The 15304-nt window shown below is 38.1% G+C and overlaps 1 protein-coding gene across 5 annotated transcripts in view; it reads left to right on the forward strand.

Moving 5' to 3' along the window:
* Positions 1–372: 372 nt before the first annotated feature.
* GALC (galactosylceramidase) overlaps positions 373–15304 on the forward strand; it is a 78760-nt gene continuing 63828 nt past the window's right edge. For 2 of the 5 annotated variants that reach the window (XR_012919689.1, XM_012774000.3), the window contains exons 1-6: positions 377–615; positions 6841–6909; positions 7145–7208; positions 8649–8762; positions 10715–10854; positions 12729–12767. Coding sequence is in view for 4 of the 5 variants with exons in the window: in XM_012774000.3 (XP_012629454.1) it covers positions 421–615; positions 6841–6909; positions 7145–7208; positions 8649–8762; positions 10715–10854; positions 12729–12767 (621 nt within the window). In the remaining variant the exon portion in view is untranslated. Of the gene's footprint in view, positions 616–848; positions 965–6840; positions 6910–7144; positions 7209–8648; positions 8763–10714; positions 10855–12728; positions 12768–15304 lie in introns of those variants that run through there. The other 3 variants (XM_076003804.1, XM_076003805.1, XM_012774001.2) reach the window with 3 other exon arrangements.

Below are 15304 nucleotides of genomic sequence, written 5' to 3' on the forward strand. Positions count from 1 at the left end.
GAGAGCTAGGTGATTTGAACCAGGTAACAGCTGAACTGGGACTTGGTCAGGGGCTCCAAGCCTGCTCCTCAAGCGATGTAGATGCGCCCAAAGATGCTTGGGAAGGTTCATGGTGCAGTATCTCCCTGCCCTCTTCCCTTGGCAGGCCTTGGACATCCAACTTCCATTCGTTAAAGTGCTTCCGGCAGGTGAGGGCGGTCGGAAAAAAAGCCACAGAGTGGGTACACGTGAAAGCCTAAAGCTGATCACAGACTCGGGAGAAACGAGAAAAGTCTCGCTCCGATTTCTACGGTGGCTGAGTCGGAGGTCGACAGCCCGCACTCAAAATGGCGACCCTGGCATCACCGGCCTCATGCCCGTTTCCATCATGGCGGCGGCCGGACCCGCCTCCCTGGGCGCAGGAGTCATGTGACCCACACAATGGCTGAGCGCCTAGTCGAGGCCTCCCGGCAACGCCGAGTGAAAGTCATGACGGCCGCCGCGGGTTCGGCGGGCCGCGTCGCGGTGCCCCTGCTGCTGTGCACGCTCCTGGTGCCCAGCCGCACGTACGTGCTCGACGACTCCGACGGGCTGGGCCGGGAGTTCGACGGCATCGGCGCGGTCAGCGGAGGCGGGGTGAGTGGCCGGCTGCAGGGACTGGCGGCACGGGAGGGCGGGGGGCGCAGGGGGCCAACCCCATGCGGCCCCGCCCCAGAAGCCCCTGCGGCGTTGCCAGGTGTTTCCACGCGCTCCCGCTGGGGCCCCCGCTTCCCCCTCTCCGCGGGCGCTGAGACCGGCGCTTGCTGGTTTAACATGAACCTAGAGAGGCAGTTAGGTTTGAACAAAGTGAGGGGCAGGAATTCCAGCGAGTAAGTGACAGGCTTAGGTAGTGACGAGGTCGAAGATCAAACCCTCATTCCTGGCGAGGGGGCCTGGGCTCTCTTGGTCGCGGAGACAGCACCCTGCGAGGGTCGCTCCAGAAAAGGTTAGGGAACCCAGAAATGTCTGTGTGTGAAAGAGGATGCCCCAGTGGGATGCTTCGGCTGTGTCACTTCCACTTTGTGGAGTTGGTGGGTGGCACAGGTGGTAGCCCCGGGTCCCCTAGCGCAGGTAGTGGTAGGTCCGGCTCTTCAAGAGTTGGTGCCATACAAGGTTTTATGTGTAGGCACAACGAGTGCCTCAGGGTCTCCTTGGAAAGATGAAAGGACTGAAACTACCTGGGACTTTATTATTTTTATTTTATTATTTTTATTTTTTATTTTTTTTTGTTTTTTTATTTCGGCATATTATGGGGGTACAGATTTTAAGGTTTCAATAAATGCCCATTTCCCCCCTCCCCACAAAAGTCTGAGTCTCCATCATGACCATCCCCCAGATGGTGCATATCTCACTCATTATGTATGTATATACCCGCCCCCTCCCCCCTCCCACCTGCCCAATACCCTATTACTGTAGTAATATGTGTGTCCTATGTGTCCACTTAGGTGCTACTCAGTTAATACCAGTTTGCTGGAGAATATAGCTGGTGCTTGTTTCTCCATTCTTGGGATACTTCACTTAGTAGTATGGGTTCCAGCTCTAACCAGGAAAATATAAGGTGTGCTATATCACCATTGTTTCTTAGAGCTGAATAGTACTCCATGGTATACATGTACCACATTTTATGAATCCATTCTTGGATTGATGGGCACTTGGGCTGTTTCCACAGCCTTGCAATTCTGAATTGTGCTGCTATAAACATTTGAGTGCAGGTGTCTTTTTTGTAGAGTGTCATTGGATCATTTGGGTAGATGCCCAGCAATGGGATTGCTGGATCAAATGGTAGATTCACTTGTATCGCTTTAAGGTATCTCCATATTGCTTTCCACAGAGGTTGAACTAGTTTGCAGTCCCAGCAGTGTAGGAGTGTTCCTCTCTCCGCAACCACGCCAGCATTTATTGTTTGGAGATTTTTTGATAAAGGCCATTCTCACTGGGGTTAAGTGATATCTCATTGTGGTTTTGATTTGCATTTTCCTGATGATTAGAGATGTTGAGCATTTTTTCTTATGTTTGTTGGCCATTCTTCTGTCTTCTTTAGAAAAGTTTCTGTTCAAGTCCTTTGCCCACTTTTTAATGGGGTTATTTGATTTTTTCTTCCTGATTTTCGTGAGTTCTAAGTATATTCTAGTTATCAGTCCCTTATCGGATGCATAGGATGCAAAAATTTTCTCCCATTCTGTAGGTTGTCTGTTTACTTTCATGACTATTTCTTTGGCTGTGCAGAAGCTTTGTAGTTTGATCATGTCTCATTTATTTATTTTTGTTGCTGCTGTGATTGCCTTTGGGGACTTCTTCATAAACTCTTTGCCCAGGCCGATGTCTAGGAGAGTGTTTCCAACTTTTTCCTCTAGAGTTCTAATAGTTTCATACCTTAGGTTTAAGTCTGTTATCCAGCGTGAGTTGGTTTTTGTGAGAGGTGAAAGGTGTGGGTCCTGTTTTAGCCTTCTACAGGTGGCTATCCAGTTTTCCCAGCACCATTTATTGAAGAGGGATTCTTTTCCCCAGCGTATGTTTTTGTCTGCTTTGTCAAAGATGAGATGGCTATATGAGGATGGTTTTATATCAGGATTCTCACATCTGTTCCACTGGTCAATATTCCTACTTTATTATTTTTATTTTTTTTAAATGGGAGGCTCCACTATTAATCACTAATAGTCTAGGATTGTTTACTGTTGGGGGCTGAGGAATGAGAAGGTGACTTACTCCCCAGAAGGGTCAGTGCCTCTGCCTTATCAGTGGCAATTTCTTTGTGCCAAGAGATGGGAAAAGTGGGCTCTTCACGCTTAGGATTGCGTAAGGACCACCAGTGTGCTTTTTAAAAGGCAGATTCTGTCTTCCTTTCCCCATGCTGACTTCTTTTTAACAAATAGACCAGTTAATTCTCATATTAGGTATCGAGAGATCTTTTTCCTGATTCATGTATCTTAGGAGCGGGGGATGAGGAGTTTTTTTTTTTTTAATTTAAATTTTAGAATAGTTTTAGATTTACAGAAAGGTTATGAAGGCAATAGAGAGATCTCATATACCATGCAGCTAGTTTCTGTTATTCTCAGCATCCACATTAGGATAGTGCATTTGTCACAACCAATATTGATACCCTGTTATTAACTAAAGTTTATACTTCATTTACATTTCCCTAGTTTTTACCCAATGCCCTTTTTCTGTTCTGGGATTCCAACCAGGGTACCACATTACATTTAATTAGCATGTATTCTTAGGCTTCTCTTGGCTATGACAGTTGGGATGTATTCTTTTTATGTGGGCATTCCACAGGATTTACTTGAAACATGAGTAAAATTGTGTAAAATTGTGAATGGGCATGGCTGATCATTGCCCTTAGCTCCCTAGTTATGCCAAAAAATGGCTTCCAGGCCCCAGTGTGTTCTTCAGTAGCATGATTGTTCTTGGCTCCTGACAATATTTACTTGCCTTAGACCTATGTTCTTTGTAACCATTGTCTCTGTTTTATTCCCTTCTGTTACTTTTGGGCCCATGGGCTTTATGCTGGCAGACTTTGGGTGAGTGGGTTTTTGTTTTTTGTTTTGTACCCCAAATCCCATCTAGAATTAATTTTATTTGAAAATGTTAAGGTTGAGCTCTTGGCTTCTTGGGTCAGATGGAGCTTGGTACTTAGATTCAACTCAGAAAAAGCTTGAATGCTTGCCTGCTGCATGGGTGACCTGGCCTGTACTCTGATCATATGATATGGAGGAAAAGTATTTCAGGGGGAACCTGTGGGCCAATAAGCTAATGCATTTGTTCTTTACTACTACTATTCTTTTACATTTGTTTTGGTTTAAACCTGAAATAGCCAATATTTCATTACGTGAGGCCTCATCTCTTCTTCTGATGCCTTGTGATATTAAATCTAGTGTATAAACTTACTGAAAAATGGAAGTCTTTGGTTCCATTGTGATTAAGCTCAATTTAAAATTATTAAAATGATAAGAATCATTTCATAAAACTCAAGGTAGGAAACTCCTGTCTAATCTTATAGAATATCCAACAATTAATAATGTCCCTATGTATAGTGCATTACTCATCATAGGAACTCAATAAATAATGGAAATGATTGCATCACCACATTTGCACACCACTTTAAGCTTCCCTGGTGACCTAGCAGTAAGTGTTTAGAATGTTCTAATTTAATCTTCATATCAGGTAGGGAAGGCAGTATGGTTCAGTCAGTAGTTAAGAATGTGGATTCAGGGGAATCCCAAGGGTCAGTTCTGGACCCTGCCACTCACTGTATGGCCTTGGCAAGTTATTTAACTTCTCTCTGCCTGAATTTCTTTTTTCGGGGATGCAGTGATTCCTGCCTAGTAGGAGCATTGTGAAGATAGATGTAGAGTATTTAGGATGATGTATGGCACATGACTGATTTTGGTTAATAACCATTTTCAGGGATTAGAGAAGAGGAAGTTATTTTAAGGCCTTTGAAGAGATGTTTTTCCAAGGCATCTTCCTGGGTTTGTAAATGGCTCCAGGATTTATTCAGGCAGTGTGGTTAGTAATCCCATGATTTGTTTATTACTTGATGGTACATTTCAGCATTTGGTTATATTGTCTTTGACTCATGCTTTTGCATTAGGTATGACTGTAGGTTTGTAATAGCATAATAGTGTAGTTTGTTTACCTAAAGCTGGTACTTTCTGAATTAAATGTGGGAGTGCATAGAGGGCAAAATAACCCCAAAGAGCAAAAAAATACAGTTCTAACAGTGTAATGCAAGGTAAGAAGCATGCTTTACTTAGGGTCAAGGATATGTTAGTGTGCATATACAGCGTTCATTCACTTAATGCTATTTTAATATTTGAATCTCTGCTGGGCTTTAAGCTCTTTGAGAACAATATCTTTTATGACAAATTTGTATGTACAAAGCCTGCCATTTATTGAGAGCTTACTATGTGCCAGGTACTGAACTAAGTCCTTTAGGTACATCTTATTTTTGTCTTATAACACCTGAATAAGTAGGTTAACTCACTTTACAATAATTTGCCTATCATATAGCTTATAAATGATGAAATCAGAATGCAAGCTCCATTTAACTCAAGGCCACCTGTTATGTTTCCTGTACCAGTGCAACAACAACAACAACAAAAAGATAATAATTAAAAATGTTAAGTGTTTATTGAATAACAAATAATGGGGATATGAACTTGAATAAGATATAGTCCATGTCCTCAAGGAACTTACAGGCAAGTCAGAAAAGTAAAGCAGTGATTAGGGTGCAATGTTAGAAATGTTAGGGCAAAGATATGGACCTGGTGCCAAGGGAGCCCAAAGGAGAGGCACTTACATCAAATCAGTGGGGAGAGGCAGAAGGCATCCTTCTTTGAAGAGGTGGAGTTTGGAGCTGAAAGCTGACGGATGAAATGGAGTTGTCCAAGTGAGCACGTGGGGTGCATTCCAGCCAGAAGGAAGAGAAAAAGTGGTTTTGTATGTCTAGATAGAAGGCGTGACTGTGATAGGGGTAAAGTGTCAGAGTTAGGATCCAAACAAGGGATTTGGATGCGAATCTTAGCAATTTAAACTTTATCTTGAAAGCAACTGGGGATTTAGCACATTTAATCACAGTAGTTTCTTGATTACATTTGTGTTTCGGAATGATTAATCTGGTAAGTAGTGTGGAGGATAAAATACAGGGAGGCAGAGGGGAGCCCCTAAGACATTTCACTTTTTTAATAGGTGAGGAGGACCTACGTAAGTCAGTGGGGTTGAAAGGTAGGGGATGGATTTGAGAGATGTTGAGGACGTCTTGGTGACTGAGGATGGATGGGAAGTTTGGTGAAAGGGTGACCCTAAGGTTATGGTTTAGGCAGATGTCATTGATTGCTAAGATAGCAAGTGCAGGAGGAGCAGATTTAGGCTAGAGTGCTGTTTGGTTGGGGGTGTGTCAAGGTACATAGGATGAGTGTCTAGAGAGCAGCTCCATGGGTCTGTATCTCACTGGCAGGGACTAGGTGTGTTCTTTGTATGAAATAATAGATCCGGATACCACCAGAATGTCAGTGGTAGCATATATGAGAGTTGAGTCGTATCAGTCAAGTATCTTGCCTCTGTCATACATGCACCTGGCAAGGTGTAGCAGTTTGAACCTAGGTCTGTATGGCTTCTAAGCCTAGGAACATGCTACTGTTTCATGCTGAAAACCTGCTTCTTTTATTCCTTTGCTTATGTTGCCTCCCAAAGGATAGATTATGGTTCAGTTATTGATTTTGTGATTTCTTTCTTCAAGCAGTTATTGGCCATGGTCTAGGTATGATCACGTATCAGTCCCTACACTGTCCATGTGCATCCTTCCATACATTCTGATGCCAATCTAATGTGAGGTTTTCTTAGTACAGTCTGGTCTGGAGATTATTGTTGGCCATTCTTAATAGTAAAAGAATTTATGATAATGAGGAGTGTACTGCTTCCTTTCAGCATTGCTGCTTATAGTATTTTTATGAAAGACGTTGAGGGGAAAATTACCTAAGATTTATCCCTCTCATCCTAGTCCCAAGATATTGTTGTTGAAAATTGTCTTAATATAGAAACCCTAAGTTTCTAGATAAATTTGTAATCATGAGGTTCAGTAGTAGCCTTAGCAAGCTTACCTCCCAGCCAAGCCTCATCCCAGCAGGAGAGCTGTTGGACAAACAACAGCCTTACTTGTCCCATGATTGGCATAGTAAGGGCAGGCAAACAACCTGGGAAGTGACTTTCCACAGCTTGACCTTTCAGGAGACTTGGCCAAATGTGGGTATTCCAGGTGGTGTGCAAAAACACTATAGATAAGTATTCACGATTGGATTTCTTTTATTCTTTTTCTTTTAGGCAACCTCCCGACTTCTAGTAAATTACCCAGAGCCCTATCGTTCTCAAATACTGGATTATCTTTTTAAGGTAATGAAAAAATAATTGTTTAATCATACCTGTGATATTTTAGAACATGTACAGTAAATTTATCAGCTTCACAATTCTAGCTTTTGAAAAAAATGGCAAGTTACTTTTGGAATAAGTTGCTATTTGAAGCTTTGCTTTTGTTTTTGAATCTATAAAACCGAAGGCAGTAATTAGGAATTGCCTTGAAGCTTCATCAGATGAAGCACTGTGTTAATACTGTGACTTCTTTCCACAGCCATACTTCGGTGCCTCATTGCATATTCTAAAAGTTGAAATAGGTGGTGATGGGCAGACCACAGGTAGGAGAATTTGGGATACAGGATTTTTCCCCCTAACATTTTAATCTATACCTAACCATATGGACAATGATTTCAGAGTATGTAGAAATAATACCAATGCTTTTTAAGATTGATTTTTGCCTAGTAGATTGTTTCTTATTATTCCTTTTTAAATTGTAGTTATTTAAAAAGTTATTTAGAAATACGGATTTCCATCAAAAGTAGTATTCAGACTTTAAATTGCTTATATAGTTGAAATAGTAGTAAACAAATCCACAGATTTCTAAAAACTTTATATACTAGACAGATCATAGGAAAGCTTGGAATTTTATTGAGAAGTTAAAAAAGAAAGATTTTACAATAATTTTGTATAGAACATTTAAGATGTTACTAACTTTAAAATGTGTGGTAAAATATAAGTAATCAGTATGTGTCAGATATGTAGCTCTTTTTTTCTTTTAAAGATAAAACAAGTTTTCATCACTAAATCTTTAATTTTTATCGTCACTATTTTGATTGGCTTTGTGTAGTGCATGCTATCAGTTAGTTTATAGGCCTTTGGTTTCCAGGAAGAAGAAAAAATTTTTAGTTCTTTCAATGATTAGATATGGCTTAATATTTATAAGTCAAAGTTGATTATAATGAACTCTAGAATATTTTCTGTATACTTGTGTTCCTGCTAATCATTTGGAAGTTTTTGTTAAACAGTTATATCTGTATTGTGGAATTAGTGTTTCTGTTGAGAGAAAAAGTGCAAATCAAAAACAAAAGAAAACCCCTATAATGGAAACTTTCTCTAAGCTATTGGAAGAGGACATGTATTTTATTACCAAAACCATTTAGGCAGAATTGATAATGACTGGTTGCTGAAGCTAAATTATAGGTAGAGATACATAAATAGGCAGTTCTTGTGAATTCTGATGTTTGCCTTCAAGAAGAAATGAGCAAGGGCTCCTCTTCTTAGAAGGCCTTACTTAGCAAGGGCAGATGTTTGTGACCTGTGGGAACGCATGAGGACTTTGATGTCAGTGACCTACCCTTAAGCTATGATGATATCTCAATTAACTAACTATAGATGTTAGTATGGAATTTTGTTATTGTCACAGTAGGGATGTGTACTCGTTTCTTTTTTCTCAAAACTCATGCTATATCAAGACACATTATAGGCTTAAAGTGTGGGATATTTCTCTTAATTCTGCTTATAATAGAAATTTGTGGTTTTATTATGTAAGATCTTTACAATGCTTAAGATAATGAAAAAGGATGAAATAATACACTTTGAGCATCCATCCTCAAGTTGTGTAAGATTATTCTTATTTGCCCAGCTTCAGGATTGGAACTAGAATACCACTTTTGTGAAGTGTGTGTGTGCGCGCGTGTGTATGTGTGTATAGGGGAGAGTGGTCCTAGGAAGTACCACTCATGGATCATTTACTTCCTTTTTTCTTCTCTCATATTCAGATGGCACTGAACCTTCCCACATGCACTATGCACTAGATGAGAATTACTATCGAGGATATGAGTGGTGGTTAATGAAGGAAGCTAAGAAGAGAAACCCTAATATTACACTCATTGGTAAGAAGTGAAGTTTGCAATGCTTCTGCAGTCTCTTTTCCTTTAACTTTTAAGTTCTGAATCATAGTGGTGGGTCTCTATTAATACTGAAGTACTAATAATGTTGCTAATACTACCAGTATGCTTCCAACAACAAAGCATATGCCAAGCATGATCCTTTCTTTGCCCTTGTATATTATGTCAGATCTTTATAATACCTCTAAAATATTATAGTAAGGCTTTACTACTTTCATTATACAGAAGAAGCAGTTGAGGCTTAGAATATGCCATTGACCTAAGGTCACAGACAGTTAGTAATTGGCAAAATCAGTTTTAGAACTTAATTTCATTGTTTTTTTCTGTGATGCTAACTACTTTCCTTGACAAAATCACTCCTCAAAATTTGTAAAAGGGCAGTACTATTTACAGAATTGTATGTTACATAGAGTAGTATACACAAGTAGTTACAAATTGTATATTACTGGTAGTAGTAGACCCCATTTTTAGAAGAGGTACATGAAAAAGCATTTGTTTTTGAACCTCAGTGATGTTCTGGTCTCTGTTCCAAGGACTAGGGATACAGAACAACCCAGACCCCAATTTCTACCCCTGTGTGGCTTAGTTTCTAGTGGCAGGATCATTGGATATTTGTTCAAATGGGACTATGTTCATTCCACAGTTCTGTGTCAAGTGCCTACAGAGCCTGTGAAGTATTTCAGACATCTAGAGTGGTGGGATACTTTCATCATTTGAAATTAATTTGATTTTTTGAAACAGGCTTACATTCAGACTAAGTTGAGTAAAATTAATGATCCATTTTAAAGACTCTATTTTAAGCTATCTTACAAATAATTTTCTTAACAATCAATTTAAAGGACAAAAGTAATATTTTCTAAATTAAAAAGAAAATGAGGAATGAGTGTGTTCTTTCTAAAAAGACTTTTGTGATTCCAGAAATGTTTTGAGCAGTGAAAGGATCACTGAATCAGCACATAAACTTATTCACTGGGCTGCTTCCAACATCAGATCTCATTTAAATGTTTGAAATCTGGCATGCTAAACCATGTGCTAACAAAGACTTACACAGGATGGGCCTTCATTGTATTTAGCATTTGTTTCCAAAAGTTCCGTTATTTTTATCTCACATTTCTTATGTAATACACTTAGGCATTCCTCCTGAGTTTAGAAAAATACGCATTTTGTCATTTTGATTTTTACCTTTTCAGTGGTAAACTAGTTTGGTAATATATTTAACAGCTAAGAAACTTAACTGTTTAGCTTATTTTAATATATGGAACAGTATTTGGATTTAGAATTGTAATTAGTGCTTTTCTACTATTCTCATTTTTTTACTTAAAAATAAAAATCAGGGTTATTGGACTTATTTGATATATATCATTTAACAAAGGTATATTTTCCTATTGACTTGTTGTCTGGGCAATCTAGTTTCACTAAATTAGATTGCCTGACTGGTTAGTGTTTTAAGTAGCTTTAAATTGTAAGATGTGCTAGTGAACAAGAAATTTGTGTTATACTTACTTTATAGGAGTAGTTTGGCATAATAAGCCTTTTAGATCTCTTTAATTGGACCTCAGAGAACAGAAAGGAATATGAACATCCTATCAGAGAGTGGAGATGTTGAGTTAAAATGTGTAGTACATTTTGTTCTATTGGTAAGTGTCTTTGAGAGAGGTGTTTCTATTTGTTATTTATTTATTTTTCTTGAAAGAACATGTGGAATTATGGGACCTGACTCTAGAGATCAATAAGGAATTATAGTTTCCAGAGTTTGGAAAGGATTTCAACATTTTTTGTGTGGTATATAATTTTTTCTTTAGTCAGATATGTTTTTGGGCTTTTGCTTAGCTGAGTATTTTTTGTTGTTGTTGTTGTTTACTTATTTTGTTTTGTTTTCAATAGTGCTAGAACTTGTTGCTCCCATTCCATCTTTACCTTTTCCCTTCTCTCTGCAGGGTTACCATGGTCGTTCCCTGGATGGCTGGGAAAAGGTTTCAACTGGCCTTACATAAATCTTCAGCTGACTGCCTACTATATCGTGACCTGGATTATGGGTGCCAAGCATTATCATGATTTGGACATTGATTATGTTGGAGTTAGTAATATATTTAAAATATTCATTTTTGGACATTTATTTGTCATATTCAAAAGTCATTTGAAAATATGGCACTTTGCTGATTGACCATTTTGTGTCATGAGACTAATTTGTTCTGTTGGTATCTGATAACAACACAGAGTAACTACATGTGACCTTTTATTCTTCTTCTTGGCCAATCCAGATTCTTCCCAATTTTGAAAACTGTGCTTTTATTTTTTTTGTACCAATGCAACTCAAATTCTTCTTCTTCAAAGCTTTCCATAGATTGTCTAGTTCTTACAACAATACCATGTTTCCTATAAAGTTTAATGATTATTTTCATTGTTGAGTCTTCTATTGTCCCAAACCGAGGTTTGGCAGACTTTTTCTTAAAGTACCAGAATGTACATAGGTTTGGGTTTGAGAGTCAAAAGGCAATATTAAGGATCAAGGACCATTTTTAGATATTATATAACCATTTAAAATGTAACCATTTAAAACTAAAAATTAGCTCTCAGGCTGTACAAATACAGGCAATGGGCCAGATGTGGCAGACTGGCTGAAATCTGCCTCTACCTATCCGAAACTGTTGTTTAATACATTTTAATGATTTAAAAAGTATGAAACATGATATCCCATCTTTCCAGCTTGTCTGTTGGCTGGCTGGAGGCATACCTCAGACTGCATTGTACACCACAGAGCCTTACACATGCACATAGTGGGTCTCCATAAACATTTGCTATTGATATACCATCTGTCAAAACTGGCATGTAAAAGTTTTCTTGTAGTCATGACTTAGATGAACAGCAAGCAATTATTGAGCTGCTTCTGTGTTTCAGGAACTGTGACTGTAATATGCTACGCACATGGTGATTAGTAAGCTCTTGAGTTCAGTAAGAGAGGTAGACTCTGGAACAGATAAACTACAGTATTACAGGATGATACATGACATGAGGATGAACCAAGGGCTGTAGGAAGCTAAAAGCAAAAATACATTTGTTTTTGCTATCATTTTCCAAATTATAACTGAAAATCAGTTTATATTTGAGAATTTTCTGAAATGTCAGGACATTTTTAACCCATAGTAAGACTAAGTATATGTTTGGGTCAAATAGCTTTCTATTATGGTACGGTCACATTTAGAAATGTTTCTGGTGAATAATGGGTGATTCATATCTCATTTAGACTCTTGATAATCACATGCTATGGTGAGGAGCTTTTTTGATAAGAAACTCCTTTATCATTGGAGGAAAAGAATTATAGTACCTGAATTATAGCTCATCTCTGTTATTAACAATTTTTTCAACTGCAAAATGAAAGTTACAGAAGTTCTCTTTCAACTCTAAAACCCTACATACTTCATGATTTAAACCTAAGAGATTTGTTATGGTCCTTTTATCCATCTTCATTTAGAGTTTGCTTTTGTGATCTAGAATGTCATTGTGATTCTCTGTATGTTCTTAAAAAGATTCCTTCTATACAATGTAGTTATTTGTAATTGGCCTTCATGTGTGCCTGTGGGGATCTTGTCAGAATTATCACAACAATTTCCGTATCTGTTAGTTCTTCAGTGCTTAGTATAGTCCTTGCACACATTGCAATGTCAATAGTAGTTGAATGAGTAAATGAATATTCCATTGTTGGATATCTCTGGAATAAATGACTTTTGAAAAATGACCATAAAATATTTTGGGCTGTAAAGAATAATTTTAAAAAGTTATTTTGTCCTATAAATATATATAAATTCTATGGAAGGATATTCCATAAGGTAAGAAAAATGGCTTATGAGATAATATGAAAGATGAGGGGAGAAAAGGTATCAACGATAATGTCTACTTTCTGACATTTAAAAACTTTCAATTCAGACTTTTTTTTTACTTTTTGTTTTGCAGATTTGGAATGAGAGGTCATATGATACCAATTATATCAAGGTCTGTACAACTTTAATGTCTTTCTATGATTATTAGTAAATAATTCCTTATTGTTCCACACACAGAAATTAGTAGAAATTTGTAGTAGAGACACCATATTTTTTTATACCACAGTTATTTATTTTGCTAGTTGTGACATCACATTCAAGCAAAATCTTAATCATGTTTATATTCCTGATATTAAAGCATATGTAATTCTTTGTAAGCAATGAATTGCCTTTGAGGAGTTGTGTGGAATTTTTCTGTTTTAAAATTAATTTTGGAATTATGATAAACATAAAAACAATTATATCATTTTAGACTTCTAGGACTTTAAGAAGTGTAGCTTTTTTCTTTCATTGTTCTATGTCCAAATTTATAGCATATATTCTCATTCTTGTTTTCTTTTGAATGCCTATTATATGTGTTATATGACACTTCTTTTTGTGATTAGCAAAGAGGTAGCAACTAACATTTGCAAAAATTGTTATTTTTGAGCTACTTTCCCTAAATATTTATCTCCATTTAATTCTCACAACCTCCCTTTTGAGGCAACTACTATTATTGCTATTTTCCAGGGAAGGAAAAACTGAGAATAAAAACTTCTGTCATTGGAAAACAAATGGCAGTTGTGCTTTTCATGTGGAGTATTCTCAGTTCCGTTTGTCTTTTTCCCAAGAAATATAATTTTGTCATTTTATTTTGTTCCAGTTTTTAAAAAAATTTTCTTTGGCTGTTTTGTGTTTTTAAGTAGATAATATCCAATGCATTTTTTTTTCCGTTCATTCACTTAACACCTAGTTTGTTAGGCATCTTGCACATGGTTGGAATGCAAGGATAAGAACTACTGTTTCTGCCCAAAGTGAGTTCATATTGGAGCAGGGTGCAGAGTCAGATATGGGCAACTAAAACATCAGTCATAATTTTTCTAATGGAATAATGAACATGCAGCATTCTCAGAAGGCGCACAGAGGAGATGGCACCCCTGCTGGGATTGATTAGGGCAGTCTATTAGAGGAGGTAACAAGTAGTTGGAATCTTCAAGAAGGGATGGATAGGAATGCCCAAGTTGCTAAGGCAGGGGCAGAGCATGTGCAAGGAAGTGAAGACTGAGAGGTAAAGGGAATTGGGGGAAAATTAAGTCGTGAAGATGGATTAGACAAGGGAGGAAAGTGGGAGCACCGGGCAGAATCAGTAAACGAGTATGTTCACGGGAGTACTGGCACATTTTAACCCATATGTATTTGTAGGGGAGGAGAGATAATAGATTTGAGAGGATCTGTTGCAGCGAGAGCCAGGTAACTCAAGGTCAATTCCAGGCTGTAGGCATTACCAGTATGGTGGTGGGCGTGTAGTGGGCAGTGGAGCTAGTATAAATTGAAACACAAAGATTGTTAGTGGAAAGTCATGAATACCGTGAGCACAGGTCTGATGAGAGCAGCAAGAGGACAGAACAGAAGCCAAATTAGTGCATGTGTAGCATATAACCCTATAATCACGTAGATGTGTCACTACAGGGTCTATATAGAGACAGGTGATGAATTTTTTGTCTATCCTAATTTGACATTTCAAAGCTTATGTTTTATTTTCTTGTGATTATACATGTGTCTCTCATGTTCATTCGAGGAAAGCATTAAAAGTATTAGAATCTGGTTTCCATTTTCTTTTAAACTAATGGTCTAGTTTAAATGTCATATATAAGAAGTATTTTTACTATTCAGAGTCCGTTGCACACTAGTGTATTCTAATTCAGCTTATTTGGTTTGAAAGACTAATTGTTGCTCTAAGCCTCATTATCAATGTTTTCAACAGCTCAGACTTCATTTTTTTCCCTCTTAACCTTTAGTTTTTCCTACAGTAAAATGTGTCAGAATATCAAAACTTTTAGTTTGTGTTTGCCATTTTTGCAGCAGGATTTTATTGGGGTTTGTTAAAATGCCTGTTGTAAAGAGTTCAATAATGATGAATGAATGTAGGTGCTCAGGTTGGGTAACCTTAATGAATATATATTCCTTGTAGTATATTAAGATGATCCCATTACTGAGCAGTGGGCTCTCTGCTTGACATACATAGAAGTCAATATACTATGGCACTAGCTTTTGAGAATATAAAAAGCTTTATTGTGAGTGGATTGGCAAAGGAGAGAGGAGGTAAAGCTCAAATCTATCCCCTCAGCTGTGGGCAGAGCCAGGTTGTATATAGGCAGAGTATAGCAACGAGGGAGATGGGGAAATACAACAAGGAGTGATCTGAATGGATAATGCAATTAGGTAATGTCGGGTCCTTAGCTATAAGGACGAGTCCATAATGTCGAGTCCATAATGCAAACTGGGCACCCCTTGCTTCTTAATTTGGTTCCTGTTTCTCAATCTGAGCCCTTGGGCTCCACCTCTGGTTGGCTTTTTTTTTGTTCCTGCTGGCTCTAGGGTCATGACTAGGGCATGCTTGGTTCATCTGGGCATGCATGCTCAGGCTGCCATCTGGGGGTCTATTGTAGCCGAAAAACACTTCATCACTGTTATATTTTATTACAACATTGAACTAGATTAGACAAGTTC

This window comes from Microcebus murinus, chromosome 6 (assembly GCF_040939455.1).
Source record: "Microcebus murinus isolate Inina chromosome 6, M.murinus_Inina_mat1.0, whole genome shotgun sequence".
NCBI classification, from domain to species: Eukaryota; Metazoa; Chordata; class Mammalia; order Primates; family Cheirogaleidae; genus Microcebus; species Microcebus murinus.